The sequence below is a fragment of the Sturnus vulgaris genome, chromosome 7 (genome assembly GCF_052056855.1).
Source record: "Sturnus vulgaris isolate bStuVul1 chromosome 7, bStuVul1.hap1, whole genome shotgun sequence".
NCBI classification, from domain to species: Eukaryota; Metazoa; Chordata; class Aves; order Passeriformes; family Sturnidae; genus Sturnus; species Sturnus vulgaris.
In genome coordinates, this window is record NC_142249.1 from 7,870,958 (window position 1) to 7,891,953 (window position 20,996).

General features: G+C 42.2%; 1 protein-coding gene across 29 annotated transcripts in view; it reads right to left on the reverse strand.

Moving 5' to 3' along the window:
* The window catches only part of MAP2 (microtubule associated protein 2), a 225,034-nt gene that overhangs the window by 66,808 nt on the left and 137,230 nt on the right, over window positions 1–20,996 (reverse strand). For all 29 annotated transcript variants that reach the window (XM_088167702.1, XM_088167704.1, XM_088167715.1 and 26 more), the window contains one exon: window positions 3,451–3,736. In XM_088167702.1, coding sequence (XP_088023828.1) covers window positions 3,451–3,712 — 262 coding nt within the window. In that variant the 5' untranslated portion in view covers window positions 3,713–3,736. The remainder of the gene's footprint in view (window positions 1–3,450; window positions 3,737–20,996) is intronic.

Here is a 20,996-nt window from a genome sequence, read left to right on the forward strand (position 1 = left end):
ATTATGTCCCTTTGCATCACACATTTCACATGACAGGAAAATGTTTGGCTCGACAAAACCAAAAGGTCTTATTCTCCACTTTTAATAATTCCAAGGTCTTCACCAGAGATGCTGTGTGTGTACAAGTGAGAAGGGATGGGGAGAGGCACGAAGCAGGGAGAACAAATCAAAACTCTGTTATCTCAGGCTGTGGGATGCTGCAGACTGCACCAAATGCAAGGTGTCTCCAGGAGCACCTCCAGAACAGTGTGGGATTTGTGTCTGGCAGAAGCACAGGGCTCAGCTGCTCTGCCAGGGGTAGCCCAAGTATATATATAAGAATTTATATCCACAAAATGCATACAAAAAGAAATAGGTGCTTTACCACCCACATTTATATCACACCCCTAATAGCTTCCTGTGGGCTTTGCCAAAAAACCCAGTCTGTTCTCTTGCACGTATCTGCCTTTGACTTGGGTGGCTTCTGGATCAGGCCCTGAGGCTGCCCTGTCCACAGCTCTGTGCCCTCTCCCACGTTCCTATCGGTCTGTTTGAAAGGAGGGCATTGATGTGTTTCCATAATGCAGCCATTACCAGCACAACGCTGAGACAGATCAATCAAAGGCAATACAACAGCCAGATTCAGAGGATTCCAAAAACTGAGGTCAGATTCAGTAAATCTTAAACACTGACAGAGAGAGAGAGAGAGACATATATACACAAAGGCAAATTCTAACTGTGCAAATCTGAAAATGTCACTAGTAGTGATGGATTGGATGCTTTTTGGGAAGAACTGTTACTTCCTCCCCCGTTACCATCCCTTGCCTCTGCATCAGTGTGGACATAAGGTGTCTGTCCTGGTGGCCTTATCCTAACTTCTCCCTTAACACACACCCCTCTGATTTTACAGCACCTATGAATGAGTGTCCTGCTTTGCTGTGCCTTGGAGGGTCAATTGCCCTGATACAGAACACCTCTCTCTAGGAGAGGGCTGTTTTGTGGCTAAATCCCAGCTCCCAGGTCAGTCAGATACAGCAACCCTTCCTTAGGGGAAACAGCTCAAAATGCACCAGGGACTGGTGATGGACAGCTGCCTGGAAATCCCTCTTTAAACTAGTGCAGTGCTGCACGTAAGGTTGTTGCAGTTGCTGGGGATTTACAGACTCCAACATGAAGGCTGAGAAGCCAAAGATTTTCCTAGGTTGCAATGCTGGACTTGTGCCAGAGAAAATAAAATCCCTGTAAATCTACTCAAACCCACAGCATGGCTTAATTATCTCCATCGACCGTGGCTTCCTGTGCATTTTCTCCTCAGGTGTTTGGAGTCAGTAAGCTACTACAAATGATTAAATGGTTCACATTATTGATAATTATGTGTATTGGAGGTTTAAAAACCCTACCAGATGCAATACCCCACTGAAGCTACAAGCACACAAACACAGCAAAACTAAATTTTGTTGCAAGTAGCAACCCTGATTTCAAGACCAAATTCTGAACTGAACACCAACAATCTATAAGTCCTGCCCCACATTGCATTAAGCACATCCAGCTAGTAAAAGCTAGTTAGAAGTGACAATACACATTCTGGTCCCTTTCTATTAGTACAGTTAGCTGCTAACTGGTTTCTCCTTCAAAAAGAGAAAAAATATTGAAAGAAATGTATCTTAAGTATCCTATGAAGGTTTACCTTACACTGATTAAATGTGGGCTTAGCCAGTGCTTGAGTGTGCAGTGCACAAGTTTCCAAAGAGCTAGGAATTCAGGCATGAAGGTAAGCAGTTCCAGAGACTTTTCCAGTGTTCAAGGACAAAGATATCATGAGATAAGCTATATTAAGACTACCAAACAAAAGCTGTACATATTGACAGTAAGTGTCCACACCAGAGATCTTAAGAGTCTGGCCAGACAGTGAAAAAACTGCAGGGAAGGAGGAAATGAGGCCACGAAGTGGTGACTGAAGCAAACTTCACCTGGATCAAGAGTAATCTTGTTCTCTCAGCAAATGTGTTCCCAGCACTACTGCATGCCCTAGAAAATGCTCCCTCATTTTGTCTTGTTCTGCTTTTGACCACTTGCCTCGAAAAGCAACAGGAAAAAGCACTACTGTAATGCCTGCTGATGGCCAGCAGTGGTTTTCTTCCTCCTGTCACCCATTAGCTGCAAACTCCATTAAATGTTTGCAGCAGCACTCAGAATCAGAGCTTGAGAGCTCAAGAAAAGCATTTCTCCCCTCCCTTTTTAAGGATAGGAAATTCCTCTTCATCCTGTAAAGTTATCCCCACTTTTCTGTATGTATGGGGGGACTTGTCCAACATGGGGTGACAAATCTGTGGCAAAGATGAGAAACACACTGAGTCTCCTCACTGCTAAGAACTACAGCATCTCACCTCTCCTGCTTATTTGCTGGCTAAACACAGAATAAAACTGGGTTACAGCAATGAGACAAGACCTCGTTATCATCCCCCCAGTTATCAACACTGTGTTCACCTGAATGTTCACACATGATTTCTTTTACCTTGGCCAAAATTTGAAAGCCAACCTGCAAGAAGAGACTGAAAATATATGCACATTTACTTTTAGCAGAGATCTCCATTTCCAGCACAATTGCTTATGAAATGACTGTATGGTCCAGGAGCCTTAAAATTCTCCAGCCACCGAGAAATTATGGATAGCATCTCCAAATGCTGTCAACAGCCAAAAAAACATTGCTAGAAAGATCTCTTTAGCATGCATGAATGGATGCATCAAGGGCAGTTGTGTCTATACAAGAGAAATTCTTCTTGCACTGTGCTTTTGGGGTTTGGAGTGGGAACTCTGCACAAAGATAATTAGCATTTACTTCTAAAACAGGAAACTTGCTTTGCATATTTCATTTTGACACAGTCACACTTTCTTTTTTCTGCAAATAACAAGCTGAATTCTAAAAACCTTACATAGTTTACAAATAGACTAAGTCCCACTGAGCATCCAGTGAAATATGGCTGGGTAAGGATGAATAAATGCTGATACTGAATTGTGGTGTTCCCAGCCAGAATGAGCAATGCATTATTTTGCAAATAGTACATGGTTTCAAGAAGGTCTTGTTACTTGTGAGCAATAACAGGAGAATCCATCCTTCTTGCACACACAAATGCACAACACTTGGGCAGTTTCCTACTTCCTCACAGCCCCGAGCAGCTGCTCTGTTGCCACATCCCTAGATGGGTAACCCTGTCTCATTTTACAAAGAAGCCTCTCTATTTCCTGAAGGCTTCTCAGAGCATTGCCCAGAATCCTGAGTACATATCACCTGTGTAAGCCTGGGTGAAGATGCAGCCTTTGCAGTGAAGAGCTAGTGCCCTTCCAAAGCACATCCACTCCCACATCAGCTCCCCCATGGCATGCTTGAGTCCACCTAACATTTCCTCTTGGAGAAATAGCCAGGGGTCTGCAGAGCCCTGTGCTCTGCAGCAGGGCAGTGAGGTGCATTACCTGCAGTCTCCCTGTTTCCTGATGACAACTCTCCGTTGATCCCATTCTCTTTGGTCTGAGCATACGTCCCTGGCTGCTCATGGCTGCCCAGCCTCAGCTCCTCATCCTCTCGGTACGGAAATCCATTGGCACTTCTGACCAGTCCAGCACTTGCTCCACCCTGATCCTTAATTTCAGGTGAATGTGGGTGTGAAGAAGCCTCTGTTAGCTGACCTGAAGTCCAGTGTGGTGCCTTGGCTTCATCTTTCCTATCCTCAGCCATGGCTCCTTGCCTTCAGCGCTTGGCCTGTAATGACATGAGCAGGAGAGATCAGTTCCAAGTGGGTGAATGTGTCCCTGACCGACAGCACAAGCATGGCACCAGCAGTGCTGCTGGTAAATTCAAGTCCAGCAGAGGAAAGAAGCATCTCTGTGTGTTTGTTCTAGCCGTGGGTGAACTGATTTAAACCCAAAAGAAACCACCGGCAGTAAAAATTATGGGTCGAGTCAAATATTAGCACCATTTTCTTGATGGCTGCCCATTCATTAATCTGATTTTAATGCATTCATTACAGTTAAAATATCAACCCAATTAACAAGAAGTGAATCTGTCATCACAGGGCCACGACCTGTTCCCAGGGCAAAAAAGGAAGAATGCCACAACTGCTACAAGTGAAGCTGCTGCTGCAGTTGCACCCAGGGGGTCCTGTCAGGCACAGCAGCACAAGGTGACATGGCCTCTCCAGCACATGTGATCTGCCACTTGTCATGACAGAAGCCAAGTCTGGGAATGTGCACTGGGTTCCTGAGCACCCATGGTGTTTGATCCCACTTAAATGCACTCTTACTTGCTGTTATGTGAATATTCACACACATTTGTCCAACCATTTTGGCCAACACAGTCCATGGGGAACAGTTTGCTTCTCACACAAGCATTTGCATTCTCTTTTGACTATCAGTATTTGTACAGAAATATTTGCTACTTCATACATCTTTCGCTTCAGTTAGTTAGCTCTCATTTTTCCACTCCAAGGAAAGAAACCACACCATAAGCCACAGCACTTGGCTGTTCCTCACAGATAAATGCAACAGTAGCTCCTCAAGATGTAAACCTAGGAAGGCAATCAATCATAATCATGCTTTGATGATACAGTAGCCTTTGGAGAGGAGAAGGCAACCTGCCCTGAGTTAGCTACTTCAAACTGCAAACCAGCAGGCTTTTCCAAAAGCACTGCCACCTCTTTTTTTTCCCTGGGAGAAAAAACCATAAAAGCAGTGAGCTGAATGCAGTCAACCAGCCACAAAGCACAGAGGTCGAGCAGTCTAGAAAAGGCAGCCCAAACTGGATAGTGCATATATTCTACAGATATTTAACAAAAAACAAAACAGAAAAAGAGACGAGTTTCCATAATGTCAGGTCAGTTTGAAGAAAATTTCTAAACATGAGAAAAGGCTATTTGCCAGATAATCATTCATAATTGATAATTTGACCACTTTCTGATCAGAGATTATAATTTAACAATAATGGCTTTCAGAGTTCTTTTTTAAAACCATGGTGAATCACAAAATTAGATTTCATTCACAATATATGACTCAAACTGGAGTTCCATATCAAAAAGGTCTAAAAACTCTTTTGTCTCATGGTGAAATCATGTTGCAGAGAAAGTGCTCTGCCCGCTCTCACCCTGACCCAGCATCATTCCCTGCAGGCAACTAAGTGCATAAAGACTGAAGGAGCTGGTGAAACTTGCAGGCCAGGTTTTCCTCTGAGCTGCAATGAAAATGATGGGATGAGCAGTATCACAAAGGAAGGAGACATGCCTCAGTCAACCACAGGTGAGGAAAGAATAAACACACTCTACATCCCTTTGCTTTCCCCACCTCCCTCACCCCAATGGCAGAGTCAACAGGGAGACATTCTGCATGTACAGCAGAGCTTTAAAGCAGCCATCTCACATCATACCAGCACAGCTGATGGCATCATTACAAAGAATAGCCCAAGATGGGCAAAAAAAACCCCTCCTACAAACAAAAAAAAATACACCTCTGCCTCTAGATCTGTTTACTGCATGATTCTAGAGAACATTTTCTGATCAGAGCCTTTCCAAAGCATGAGGCCATGGGACAATGTCTCCCTTTTTACAGGAATGAACAGCACACATTCAAAGCCACCAACACTTGGGATATGAGGACAGAACAAATCCTGTTCTGGGGGAGAAAAACGGAGACAATTCTCATTTATGTCCCTTGGGGAAGCTCAGGAAAAAAACACAAAAAACCAGAAAAAACAACCAAAGAAAAAGCCTGAGCCCTAACTCAAGGCTTCCCTCACGAGCCCAGTGTGCTTTGAAGCTGAAAGCAAACCCAGGAGCGGGATGAACCTGCCCACCAACTCTACCAGTTCAGTCCCTGGGTCATCCAAGAGAGGAGCCCAGAGCCACAGCAGGACAGAGAGGGTTATGGAAGAGTCAAGTGTGGGGAAAGTGGCTCTGAAAATCACTGGGACAAATGTAATGGTAACATTCCACCATCAGAGTTTGGTAGCTATTATCCCTAAGTATCCTCCCTGGTCCCAAGTAGACACTCCCTGCTTCACTTGAAGCTCTTGAGGAAGAATATTCACATCCTCACAATGGACTGTGTCACAGAAGTCCCCAGTGAAAATAACAAAAGTGCTTTTATCTTTAAAAATAAATACAGTGGGCAGACTTCAATGCCAGCTGCGTGTATCTGGAGGCAGAATTTGGCTCAGTATTTATAAAAGATGGTTACAGAGTAAAGCATGGATGAATTCATTCTTGTCTCTCTGTTATTCATCAAGTGCTCTCAGGGTTTATAATGGTAGGAAAGAAACAGCAAGTGAGTCACACAATGCATCTTTGTACTCAGCAATTTAGCAATGACTATCTGCTGTGTGCTGTGATTCATCCACAGCTTGGGTTAAAACCCAGAATACACAGGTGTGCTTTGCACCATCAAGTGACTTGTTTTTCTTTCATTTCATTAGCATACAATGGAATTAAATTAATCAGGTAATGTAAATATTGACAGAAATACCGAAGACAATATAGCAGAATTTAAATAGTTATAGCTATGTAACCTGGAATAATTTGGACAACCTAGGGAAACATTGTGCTTCAGGGAAGCAAACAGTCCCTCTTTTTACCATGAGTTTCTTATTCTTTGCATAAGCTGCAATGAAGGCTTTCAAAAAAAGACAGATAAGAAGGCACAGCCAGTCCTCTAAAACGTCATGTTGCTTTAGTTAAAATTGATTTGGATCTTTTATGAGCTTTTCTTTGCTAACCATTACAACAGAACTGTTTTATCAGGGAATACACAGCAGCAACCTTACAGCATATTCTCACTCCTTGTCTAAGCTTAGTGGTGGTGAGGGGGTGACCAAGGCAGCTGCTTGAGCACAGCAGAAGGAGCAGTGGAGCTCACAGACAGCAACAGCCTTGGCTGCACCCACCAGCACAGCCCCTTACTGCAGAGCCATGCCCACAAGCCATGGGGCAGGCTGTGGTAGCCCCACAGCACAGGACTGTGCTAACACTCCTCCCTCAGCATGTTCCTCACCTTGAAGTCTGACCATAGTCACCCATGCAAATCTCAGTATTTCCCACTGGGGTGGGAAATGTCCCCTCCTTCAGAGGTGAAGTAGGTGCTGTTGAGCACCACAGGTCACATCAGTCATACTGACCCATGCCCCTGGGCCATGCACAGCCCTCCCAAAAAGGCTTTTCTTGTCCTTTTTGTGACACAGAGGACGCTACTGAAGCCATTGCTTGTCTGGAGAGATCATGCTCCACTGGCAGCAGTGATGCAGCAGTGAAGAGATACTTCACAGACCTTAGGTTCACGTCTTATAAGTCAGGCAGTGCACTGAGGGGACAGCTTTATGGAACTGAACTGGACATCTTGTCTTCTGAACTAATAACCTGGAGGAGAAATGATGATAAAAATGAACCCTCCCAGCTTTTTCAGCCATTTGGGAACTGTACATAGACAGAAAATACTTAAACACAGAGGGACAAATCTCGTGGGGGATATGTGGTCTGACCTTGCAGTTACCTCCTCCTTTTGCAGGCACTCTACATATATTTGTTAAACCATATGCTCTTCCATGTGACACCAGCTCCTGCCATGGCTGGGCTGAACCAAGCTCTGAACTCTATGCACAACAAATCACCCACAGTAATACAGCATGAGGCCATGATATGCAAAACCCAAGATAATGCTGATTTAAATTTCCTGTCATGCCACCTGTCCAGAATCATCTTAGTATTATATTAATACTGCTTTTGCACATAAACGGATGAATTTTCTACAAATTTCTTACTTTTTAAGACAACAGAATTAGGCCATTACTGAAGACTTGCAAAGCCTGCCTTCCTGCTTCAAGCCACGTTTTCACCTGCTCTTGTATCTATAAGCCCATTCAGAGTAAAATGAGGATATTTAATTTCAGGGAAGCTAATTACTGAACTAAGAGAAACAGCCACCTGGATACGTGGAGGAAGAGCTACAATTCTAGTTCAGGCCAAAATTATCACTGGGGGTTCCTGAAGGGCAAGACAACACACTCATAAAAAAAAAAGAAAAACAAACCCTGGCAGGGTGTATGGCCTCAGAAGAAGATGGGATGTGCCTTCAGGACCAAATCCTGCTTCCCAGAGGGCAATTTAACTCAGAGGCACCAGAGCACTGACTCAGCTGCATCCAAGTCCAGAGCCAGGAGAGGGAGGGGATTGCTCCACAGACCCAGGCTGGAGTGCACAGATATGGATAATGACCTCAGGTATCCAGGGCTTCCAGAACTCCTCAGCTAGACTGACTAGAAGAGATTTTTAAAAGAAATTTAAGAAATTCAGAGAATGTCTTTCAGAGAAAAGAAATAAATCAGGTGACATGTTCGTAATTTTTTGCAGAAAGAAGGGTACCAAGAATTAAAGAAGAAATTAAGATATCTTCAAAATGAGTTACGCTCTACACAAATAGGGTGCAATCGAACTTACACTAGTAAATAACACAACAAAAGAAATTTCATGACTACACACAGCAAATGGCTAACACGGATGATGGATCTAAATATTAAATACTAGGCACAGTGATTTAAAAGGTCTCAATGGAATTTGTCAGTAAATTTAACTTACTAACAACTTACATCTAGAAGAGTCAAGGAAAGCAGGGAGCCAGAAGGTGGGAAATTTAGATGGACAAGTTCCAATAACCTCCTGCCACCCTCAAAAGCTCAGGCTGTAGTATATAGTACACAAACCTTACCAATGCTGTTGTCTTCATGGACTCTCCACATACCCACAAAACAAGAAGGCAAATTTTTGGATGCCATTTCACTCCTGCATTTCAGCTAAAATACATTTCTCAAATAATGTGATTATTTTCAGATGTGAGTGATGTGCTTCACACTGCTCCAACAGAATGACAGAACACAGCAGGGATAGGGAGAAAGTCTCATAGTGTCTGATGGGGATCACGTCAGCTTCCTAAGAGGAACATGCAGTCATGGTCCAGGAGCCACAAAACAATTAACCAAAGCTACACTTGATGCTAAATGTCAAAGTGCTGTAATTGCAGTAATATGGAATATTATTAGAGAGAATTATACATTCTCTCCATGGGAGCCATTTTACTCCTCTAGTCAAATAAGTGATGAACAAATTTCTCTGATGTTTTAGAACAAATATGATTTATTTCTTCCTTGTCCACTGCTTGATTTATTAGCTTTCAGCTAGATCCGTCTTTCTTGACAACAGGAGCAAGATTGTCCCCTTAAACACCACCTTGCATCCCTTAAAAATGCAGGCAGTGTTCATCTCCTCACACTTGTACTAGCATTTGGTGGGTTTTAAAGGCTTTTGCATTTCCACACTGCAAACAGTTAGCCCATAGCCACATATTCTTTGTAGACAATCCTTTTGATTGTACCTTGGATTACAAAATGGATGAAAAATGGACCAGAGACTGAACAAAGGAAGCTTATTGTGGGAAGATGAAGAAAAACCACAATCTGCATCCCTGTCAGAGCTGAGAATGAGGGATGGCTGCAGCCTCAAAAGCAGTGGATCACACCTGCAGCACTGGCACAGCAGAGGCAAGTCTCTGATCCATCCTATGCAGTGTCCAGGCCTGTGACAGCAGATTTAAACTCTTCTCAGAGTTCCCAGCAGCTGAGCTGAACACCAACAGAGCCAGGCAGGTGGGAAGGGTGGGTCACCCCACTGCAGAAATTGCCCAGGTCCTAAAGAAAGGGGAATGCTTTCACTTTGAAAAATGTTTATCTGACCAAGCCCTGCTCTGTGCTGAGCTGCAAACCCTGCTCAGCCAGGTGGGGCACCCATGTGCTGTACAGAAGGGATGAGATTCAGTATGTTGCATTTCCACTGGCAGGAAGCACGTCTGTCCCAGTGCAGAACACAGGCACAGGTACAAGAATGAGCCTTTCAGTTGTTACTCCTTCCTCCCTTGGGAAGGTGTTCATTTCTCTGGGCTGCTAAAAGCACCTCTCAGCTGACTCCTCTTGGATGCTTCCCCTCTGAGACATTCTTGTCCAGCCTGGAGGGCTGCTCTCACTCCCATGCTCAGGGACCATATATCAACTTGCTCAAACTCCAGAAATGTAAAACTGCATGTCCTTCTCTCTTGAAATGGTGACATCATGGTACTAGCAGCTTGTGACTGAAAAAAACCCCAATTAAAAAATCTACTAGAGCTCACTTATACATAAGAAGAATCCCTGTACACCCCTTCTTGCTTCAACACCAACCCTTTTCAACAAACCCTTGCACTCCTATCTATCATAATTGCTTCCTGCAGGATACAGGAAAGGCATTTTAGCTGGTGAGGGAGATGGTAACCATAACAACAGCACCATGACAACTACAAGTGATATCTGAAATATGAAATATAGCAAGAACTTATTACTGATAAATTTGGTGCACAATAAGGATGGGAAAAGCACCAAAGAAGCCATAGCAGTTAGTGCAGGTGCCAACACAAAAAAACACAAATGTCCCCGGATTAAACTGCACACAGTCCTGCACATCCTAAGATGAGGCACCATGACAGCCCTGTCTTCTGACCAGGAAACACAGAAGGCAGTCTCTGCTCAATCCTACTTGAGATCTTTCCTGTCTTTAGGGAGCAGGAGGGACTGAAGGATGGAAGAAGTGCTTCTGGGAAGCCAGGAACTTTCCTGGCAGCTCCCAAATTTCTCAGTGGGGCTTTTTGTTCCCACGAGAGTCATTGAAACAAGGCCTGAACAAGAACAGGGCTCCCCTCAGGGGAGCATCTCTGAGTCAGACACACTGCATTGACTTTTCCACCAAGCACAGTTTCAATGGGCACCATAGACTTCAGAGAAGGCACTGCAGTTGGCAGGCTTGTGTGAAACAGGAGGCTCTGCAGCCCTTAGCCAGCAGCCATCTAAACAACCTGTGCCAAGGCTCTGATTTCATTCTGGCAGAGAAAAGGATCCACCAACATTTGTGGCTACATCAGCTTTTTCACCCCCTGTGCAGAAGGCACATTAAAACCCACCACAAACAAACAGCACTAGCTCCAAGGGCTGTGGCAGATGAAGTCATTTGGGATGTGATCAGACAGGGAAACATTCAAAGCCATGGCCCTCTTAGGGCTTCTCACAGGAAATTCAGCTCACTGGTTTGCTACAAGGGATTGCTCAGGGTAGGTGCACCAAGCAGTGGGTCCTTTCCCAGTTCAAACACTTTGTCACCGTCTGTCTTTCCTCTTCTAGCCCCCTTGTGTTCTTTAAAACACTGCAATAATCTAGCTGGAAAATAAACCTTTCTTCATGGTATCTTCAACCTTCAGAGATGTTCAGGTCTGTACTGAATGCTTAATGAAATAAACACTCAACAACCCAGTTCTTACTTGTACTTTTAGAGTCTGCTTTTTCCTACCAAAATAATTACAAAAGATTTGTCCCATTTCTTACAAAAAATTCTTCAAAAAGCTAAGAAAAACAGAGAAAACCTTTGGTGATTTTGAAGGCAAAAGATGATTCAGATTGCACCCAGGAAATCTGACTCCAAAAGAAGAATTTTTTTTCGTATTTCACTCTTACCACAGTCACTTCAAACCTCAGTAAGAATATAGTTGAAGATCCATGACAACACCATAGCTGAGCTGGAGGATGGACTATATAAGAGTACTCAAAATCCTATTTAAAGAGGAAAATTTGGTCAGGGAAAAAGTATACAATGTGATATAGCCATTGCAGGGTAGGGAAAACAAGGTAGAACTACAAGAAATACTCACTAAGACATCACACTGTCAATGCTACCAACATTCCACAAGTTTGGCCAGCTAAAACCTTGGCTGGCTAATAGAAATGAATATTGAATGTTTGGTTCCTCTCCCCACTGCCTCACTTCCATTATAACCTTCAGTGCTTATAAAAACCTGAGACAAAGCCATCATCATCTTATTTATTGCACAGGTACAGAAAGTGTTTACAGCACACACTGAGCAGTACAGTCATCTAATTCTCACCCTTACATTTTCAAAACTGTTTTTTGAAGAAGTGTCAGTCAAACTGGGTATTTGCCACAGACCCTGCAAACAGGCTACATAACTTTGTGCTTTCTTTGCTCTCTAGTTACAATTGATCAGCACTTGTATTTGGACAGGGGCTGGTAAAGGCAACTCACAAAAAGACTGGAGTGAAAATCTTAAGGGTTTCTTTTCCCCACACTGACCTTACTAAGACACATTGATTTGATGCTGCATCTCTTCTCTCAAGAGCTTCCAGGATGGATGACAGCTCACATTAGGCAGTGAGAAATTAATTAATTATGCTAATATATTACTTGCATATTCTCCACATAGGACAGGTCTATGCTCTTGTCAACTGTAGGTGAGCTGTTCTTCATGCAGGTGAGGCAAATTGGACCATTCAGTAGATGTGATACAAACCTGTCTGCTACGCAAAAACGCACACAACAAAATCTCATTTATGCAGAATAAAACACTTTAACTACACTGGTACATCTTTGCCTTCTCTGTACACATAACTTATTGACATAGCCCTCATTTCTTCTGGTTTCACCAAGATCTCATCAAGCATGACACATTTACACATGATCTCGACTTTATTCAGCAAGCTTTTAATTATAAAAAAAAAATAAATGCTGCCTCTATAAATGTGTCTGCACATTTTGATTTCTCAAAGGTCTTACTACCTTTGAAAACTAATTCTACCCCTGCTATAACACAATCTTTCAAAAAACCCAGATTCTATCTTTGGCAACACCATCGTGTCAGCTACTACAAATGGTAAAACATATGTCCTGGGCTAATTTCTGGCAGATTCTTCCCTCTAAATATATTCAGAGGAACCAGACTACAGTAGAATTCTGAAACACAGCTCTCTGCACCCTCTCCAAGGCCACGAACCCAAAAGGGGATCCAGGGATGGAGTTCCTGATCCAGTGCCATCCTAACTTAATTCTGTCCTTCCATATGCTGAATTAAAGGAATATGGTCATTTGTTGTATAACTGAACAAGCATCATAAAGATGATGAAGATGCTAAAATGAAGTATGAAGGGGATAACAGCAAAGATCTTCAAGCTGCTCCAGTTTGGGTAAAAAGTTTTGCTTGTGTGAAAGAAGTTTCCTCCCCAAGGCAAGGGCAGCAGATTATTCTTTTGCTGAGAGTGCTTTGAGCTTCTCTTCCTAACATTCAGACACACCAGGCAATCATGCCAGGCATACAGTAAAGTGAAAGCACAACACTGTCTACCACACAGTGGTACATTGTTTATTCACCCTGAAAAAGAGCATCAGGCAAAAGAAAGCTGGTGCCCAGGTCCCTCCACCCAGACTCACTGAAGCAGCTTTGATTCTCAGTTTCATGGTCAGGAAACCTTAGAGAGCCCAGGAACCCATTACAGCCAACAGGAGTCAAAGCTTTTAGCTGCAGCACAGAGCTTCTAATTGTAAACAAATAATTAGAAATAAGGAGACAAAGCATTGGAAAACTGACCAGGAAAGAGGTTATTCACAAACTCAGCTTGCTTCTATATTAACAACAAACTTGTCACGGATTAGTTAGTGCTAGAATTTTCTTTCCTAGGGAATGCCTGAGTAATGTTTGTTGTACTGCAAAACCTTGGTCAAAAGTGGTAAGATTATTTCATCCCTTCATACTATTTTCTAACTAATGATGTTACAAATAAAGAACTTCATTTAAATGAAATATACCCTTATACTTTGTATGACTTAAAAATATGCTGTCCACCCACACTCAGCCACCCACTTGTATGACCAATAACTGTATAGCCTGGCAAATAAAATAATCTATCCCTATCTCGAAATGAGAATACCCAGAAATCTTCTGTGCTCCAAATGCTCTAGACAGCAAAATCACAATATTTGGGATATAGTTTTATCATGTGGTAGGTTTATCCTGCCAAATCTTTACTCAACCAACCTACAAAAGAAAATAAAGCAGAAAGTCACTCTCTAGCCTGTTCAGGCAAAGAGACAAGAGGGCAGGGAGGACAGAGACAGAATTGAAGGAACTTGGAGCCACAGGAGCTGATTTTGCAGCTCTTGCTTTCAGAGGAAGCTTTTCCTTCAAAAGTGTTTCAGTTAAGCTCTTGCACTGTGCCCTGAAAGAGGGGTATATATGTCTCAGCCTTTAACTACAGTGTTATTCTTAAAGTTTAGTTTTTAATTCCTTGTGTTTTTGAACTCAGAAAATTAAGGTATCTAAAGCATGAGCAGGAAGCAAGTCACTGAGTCACCCAGCCTTCCTGAAATCTTCATTGCAGGATTTTCTGCCACAGCAAAGACCTATTCCAGAGACTCATTTCCTCCCTAAGCTCCTGTGGGTGTGTGCAACTACCTGATTCTTGCAAGGCTGAATTTAACCTTGTCCTGCTGCCATCCCTTTTCTTGCCACGCAGTGCCAAGGAGCTGATGAATATTAAGTCAGTGGCATGCTCCAGGGATAAGATGCAAAGTGAAGGGGCAGGGAGTAGGGAAAGGTAAGAAAGTTGCTTTGGATAAAGAAACTACGTGCAAAGAATGGTGAGATGTGACTGACAAACACACACACACTGAGGAAAAGGTCTGGGAAAACCCCAGCCAACCTGGATCCTGGATTCATCTTTAATTTCTCTGTACATTTCCTTTTGCAAAGTCTGTCAGCAGCACTAAGGCTGGTGTTTGTTTAGGATGCCTGAAAACGTTAATTATTAATCACAAATGAAATAAAGTAGACCTGGAAAAGGTGCAGAGAGCTCAACAAGGATGATAAAAGACCTAGAGAAGCTTCTGTGAAACGAATGACTAGACATACTAACTCTTCATCCTGGGAAAGAAAGGAATGGGATAAATATTTACAAAAACACACGCAAGTGTGCAGGGAGAAGACAAGCAGAGAAGAGAAAACAAACAATCCTCTCTCCACAAAGAGCTACAGCACATCAAACAGAACTCACTGGTGACAGGCTCCCTGCAAAAAAATACAGCAGCGATTCTTCCCACTCTATGGACTTACACTGTGTAGCAGGTGATGCATGATGGAATTTTACACAGGTTCAAAAGCAAATTGCTGAATTTTCCTTTCTTTGTTTTTCCCATGGTTTCTCAGTCTGAGAGCCTTTTTGGAGAAAGCAGTGTTTGTGCCACACAAATAATATGTAGCTCTAATGTGGATTAGTGGCTTTGTTTGCTATTTTAATATTGACTTTAAATAATTACGCTGTTTCTTGTCATTCATTTTTAAAGGCCATTAATGTGAGGAAATGTCACATACCCTCTCTGAGCATCACAGTGTTTAACAGCTTCTAATGAAAAAGCACTGTATGACACAGACTATTGCTCTGCAAATGGAAAGCACCTGATTAGGCAGCCTCTAGCAAATGAACAGCTTTGTTGGTCTGGTAAGTTTTTAACTGAAACACAACATTAAATCCCACATATCCCTCTGCTGATGCAGCAAAAGAGGTTCTGCAGCTTCTTGCTACTTGCAGGGAGCTGGTTTACTACATGAAGAAAGGGGGTGCCCATTTTCAACTCATTCTGTGGAATCAATTTGATCACATCATGTTAAAAATCCAGAGACAGCACTGAGGTGACTACAGTGACACAGAGGGAATTATTAGGTGGGGGATATCACCAGGAAGATCAGCTGAATAAAATGTTCTGCAGCAGGGGTGCTGCTGGAGAGGAACAGCACATGAACAGCAAGGAAGACAAATGTTCCTTCTAGAAAAAGGTCATGTATCCAGAGCACTACTTGTAAGAGGTCTGATGAGACAGAGTGTGTAAATGTTTTATAGCTGAGAGGCTCAAAGTCGTGTATGCTTTCTTTTTCATGTAGGGCAAGCAGTCTGGAACACATGTCCCACCAATGACCTCGACTCTGGCCCAGAGGGGCTGTCTCTGGTCGAAAAGATGATTCATTCACTCTGCCAGAAGGGCTGAATGAATAGGCAGTATTCAGACTGCAGAACACTTATCACTTGGGATTCCCTCAGAATTTAGGTCTGACATGACTGGGACCGTAACCACACGCTTTTGTTCCTAGCTCCTCGAACAGAAATGTCTCCTTGCATTCTTCAGTGGTTCACACAAATCATGGCGATTTTTACAGCTCGCTAATTATTGCTGCTAGACTTCTGCAGGGCTTCATGTTGAAAAATAGTGTATTTCTGAAAGCTCAGGGCACAAAACTTACAGAATAAATCACTGTCTATCAGGCAGCAATAAAATCCAGCCACGGCAGCCCCTTGAATATACACACCAGGTAGTGTTTAACTTTGTTTAGGAATAGAAAGTTTTGCTCTGCTTTTGTTGATAGGGCAAACTAAAAACTGCCTATAATGTAAAAGGAGCAAAACAAGCAACTGTCACCAATCACACTTTGTCTAGAGGTGTGTCAACATCTATCACACATACAGAGCTATCTGAAATGCCATTAGTGTTTCACAGCTACACCTCAGGAGTTGAGCTGTCAAAGAAGGGAAGGATAACTGCATAATCCTAACTGGGTCTCCTTCTGCATATATAGGCTACTGCAAAACAAATTTTATTCTTCCCATTCCCTCTGTTTAGATTATCTGAGTATCAACTGCACCAGCTGCCCAGCCATTGCCACATCTCTCAGCAAGCCAGTGCTGAGTAACAGGGTGCAAGATACTTGTCCCAGATCCAGTCTCAAAGGCACAAAATCACCTGAATTTACTCAGCCTGAGCCCTGACAGGATTTGTCCTGGGCAGTGCCCGGACTATAGCACAAAAAGTCATACTGAGGTTCCTAACAGCCCGTGCAACAGACCCCACGCAGAACATCAGGACACCTTTTTCTGAAGTCCAGAGACCTTCCACACCTCCAAAAATTATCAGAAGCAATAAACCACCATTGCCTTCTCTGTACCTAGACTTGCACCATGTGAAACCATGTGAAAACACCTTCAAAACTGTAAGAAGGCAATAAATTCAGTAAGATGCAAACCAACTGCACTGGAGGCATTTTTCTAGGGCAGAGGATTGAAGTATTTTCCAGCATCACTGGGTACCCTACATAAGCACTGACAAAGACCAAGAAATTATGAAAATCTTTTTTTTTTTTTTTACAGAATACTTATTTATTATAAAAATAATTACTTTGCTGCTGTCCTTTTAGCTGTTACCAGTTTGAAACACTATACATGAGTGGGGCTGCAGCACAAACTAGAATAATGAAATCCTAAAAGCTCCTTTTCCTGAAGCACTGCTAGGATCAAACCCTTACAGTGTGCATGCCAATTGGCAAAGATTTTCAGAGAGGATTTACTCTGGTGCTTTGTCAGTGCTGTGAATATTTTTAAAAGTCAGGAATTTTTTTTAAGCAAATTTTTGCAGTCCTCAAGACATTTCAATTTTCCTCAAATTTCTGATCAATTTAGAAGGCTTTACTTGTGAAGTGCATATTGTTAACATCAGGATATTGTTAACAGTGGATATTGTTAATACCCACTTCGCTATATCTGACATAAAGCCCATGATCAGTGAAAAAAAAATTACCATTTAAAAAATACAGCTGATGTTTCAGACATCAACCATTCAAATGATACACTTCTTTGAAGAAGGCAGTGCACTTCACTTTGTTGTACCACTTCCAAGGAGCATTGCTCATAACCACCTGCAGCTTCTGAAATGCAGGTGGCATTTTTCCCTTAGCCACAGCAAGGGAACTACTCAGGTATGCTTTTAAATAGAAGGCTTCTATCAATACTAAATGAACACAAAGGTGACAGGAAGTTACTGTATAATCAGTTCTTTCCATAAAGTTAATATTTCATTGCTCTCTCTGTTCCCTAGCATGAAAGCCAACATGGCTCTATTTTCTTTGGCTCTTGACCTTGTACTGCTTTTTTTCTACTGATTTACCTGTTCAAAACCCCAGGAGGCTTTAATGTGAAAGATTTCCAAAGACAACAAGAAGATTTATGCACTGTCCAAAGCTCTCCTTATCACACCAGAATAATCTTCTGATTAATCTTCGGCCAGAAAGGTACAGAAAGAGCTCACATTAGGGACAATCAGTGCAGCATTCATAGTCTTCTGCTCAAATTCCCAGACAAGTATGGTATAAAAAACAATCAGAGAAAATACTCTAAAGGCATGCTTACTCCACCGCTTCTTACAATCTAGATTAAAAAAATTTATTGCAATTTAATTCCCAACATTTGTTTTTCAGCATTTCAGCAAGTGCCAGGCAGGACACATGATCACAAGAACAGGGGCAGCAGCAAAGCCCAGTGCTGCAGCCATGGTATAGAATATACATTAAGGCCCCTGGACATCCCCATCTCTGCAAATCACTGTGAAGTGTTAATGCAAAGCCAAATTAGGTATGGAAGGGCAGAACTGGACTCTTATACAATAAAATGAATAGCCAGTCCCTCGGTAGGAAGAAGTCTAAGCACTCAACATGTTCTTGAGAGGAAGGAAGAGCTGAGCAGCCCAGCCTCGAGGCAAAAAACAGATCAGTACCTGTGTGGAAAGCAAGGGAGACAAGGAGAGCTTTCTTCTCCATAGCCAAGATGTCCCTATCCTTAGCCAACCCCAAAGTGCAGCATCCTGTCTTACTGGCAATCCTCATGTTTCTGAAAATTCTACTTTCAACACTTTTCTGAAGGTGTGGGCTTGGTCCTACCAACAGAGCCAGGCATGTCTGTTGGGAAATCACCAATATGCATCAACAATCCCTGATATACAGATCCTGAGACAAGGATGTAGTTCTGCAAGTAAGCCAGGCAAGGATATTTGGGGTGTTACACTATTAAATCCTTCAATCCTTCACTGTTCGTGTCCTGTAAGTAGGCTGTAATAACAAAACAAAACAAAGCAAACAAAAACAAAACAAAAACAAATCCACCAAACCACACCACAAAAAAAATGGAACTTCATGTATTTAAGAGCTGGAGATACCGAGTACATCTTCTCATTGTAAATCAAGTTTTCTTCCTCAGCAGCTAAGAGTGAGCTGTATCTTACATTTTCTAACACCCCCACAGGATTACTGACCTGCATTACCTTGGTCACTGCCTATTTGCAGGACTGAAAATCCATGGCAGTAGAAAATTACTGGATGCAGTACAGCATCAAACACAACACATTTACATCACATGTGGCAAAGCACTAAGACACAACTGACTTTATGAGTTAGCATGTTTTAGTCATGTAATGTTTTCAAGATCAATTCATTAACAGGAGGTTAGGCACTCAAATCAGATCCTTCATGATTTCATTTTAACCCCTTCTTGCTCCTTTTCTCTGCATCTTTTCCTACATGCAAAAACACATACATACAGAATTCCAGGATTTCTCAAGGATTTTCACGTGTGCTTTGACAGGGGCTCATGTTTGCAATACTGAATCAAAACATCAGTCAATAAAACTGCCTCCCTCAGGAATTACAAATATGGCATAACTGTGATGCCAGAACATATCTAAAAGAATGAAATAGCAACGTAAGGAGTACATTACACACGACATTAATTGCATCCTCTTTACAGAGAGGACAACAATGGAACCTGGTAAAAAGATGATAAATGTTTTCTGCATTTAGCAACATCTGCTTCCATTTTACTTCCCTTGTCATCTCTGCGCCAGAAACCCTGAAATAACCAGCATCACTGCAGTTGTAATGACTTGAACACCCACCTCAATCACACACAGAAAAAAGCCTAATTTTGTAGGCTTTTGTGCTTTTAAATTATGTTTGTTACCATGAGAACTCGATTAAAATGCCACCCACTATCTTGCAGAAAGGGGGTAAAAACAACAACAAAACAAAACCAAACAAAAAAAAAAAATCTACTTTTAATCAGTGGTAGTACACTTGCTGCATTGCAGCATTCTCACAAGCTCCCCAGCCTTCTGCAGTAAGAGGCAGCAGAGACATCCAGAGAGATCTATTTTGCTCTATACTTTATTCAGGAAAAAATTTAGCTGACAGTTCGGTTGCTGTCCAGTACTTTTATACAACATTCCATTCGAGGAGGATAAAGCATACATACATATTCTGCACCATAACATAAGGTCTGATTTGAAAACCAGACAATTACACGTATATTAAATGTGAGGGCAACTCTGACATCCACCCAGGAACAAAAAGGGTTTTTGTTGACATCTAAGACAAATCAGTTATGAAACCCTCTACTATAAAACCCTCTCCTTTCCCCTTCATCCTACCAATTTGTTAGCTTTATAAATTTATGCTGATTTTTATGAATATTTACTTCTAGAAACTCAAGTGATAGCACTGCATCTTCTAGGCTTGTTTGGTTGGGGTTTTTTTTGCTTTTTAATTTACAGCCTAACGTTTGGATTAATGGACATGGACACTGCATTCTTGCAGCCTGACTAGAAGCCAGAGTTTGCACCTCAAGCCTTCAGCCATGTCAAATCAGATAATTAGACTGTGGCTGAAACAAAAGCCAGTAACAAACCACACCAAGCAGCTTGGTCAGCAGTGTGTGTGTTAAATGCCACAACTGGTGCAGGCTGTAGGAACAGCCTGCAGGCAGTGGTGGGCAAGAAAGGGGGAAGAATTTCACACCTCTGATCAGAACAACTTACTAGGAATTTACTCAAAAAAGAGTCATGTCACAGAGCTCTTTCTTCAAAGACATATCTACTCCTCCATAGGACAGAAATCATTGCTATTGTAATTAAGAGACCAGCCAAACTGTATCTCATTGAAGGTGAGAACAGAATAAATTTCCCCATGAAAGATCAATCACCCTCTCCACAATGCTGTCCATATTGGAGCTAATTTAGGCCTCCTTTAGGCTTCAAAAGCAGCAGTTTCATCAGGAAAAATCTATTGGCCAGAGAGAGATGGCATGAACATGAACTATGCCAGAAACCCTGGATACCACCTTCTCAAAAGGAAAATGTAAACTGAGTTGAGGGGGGATAAAATAGACCTTTAATTTAGCTTCAGTGGAGCAGGCAGGTCTCCCAGTCCTTCACTTGCACCTTTAAACAACATTAACAGTTGCTCTCTCCATTTTGAAT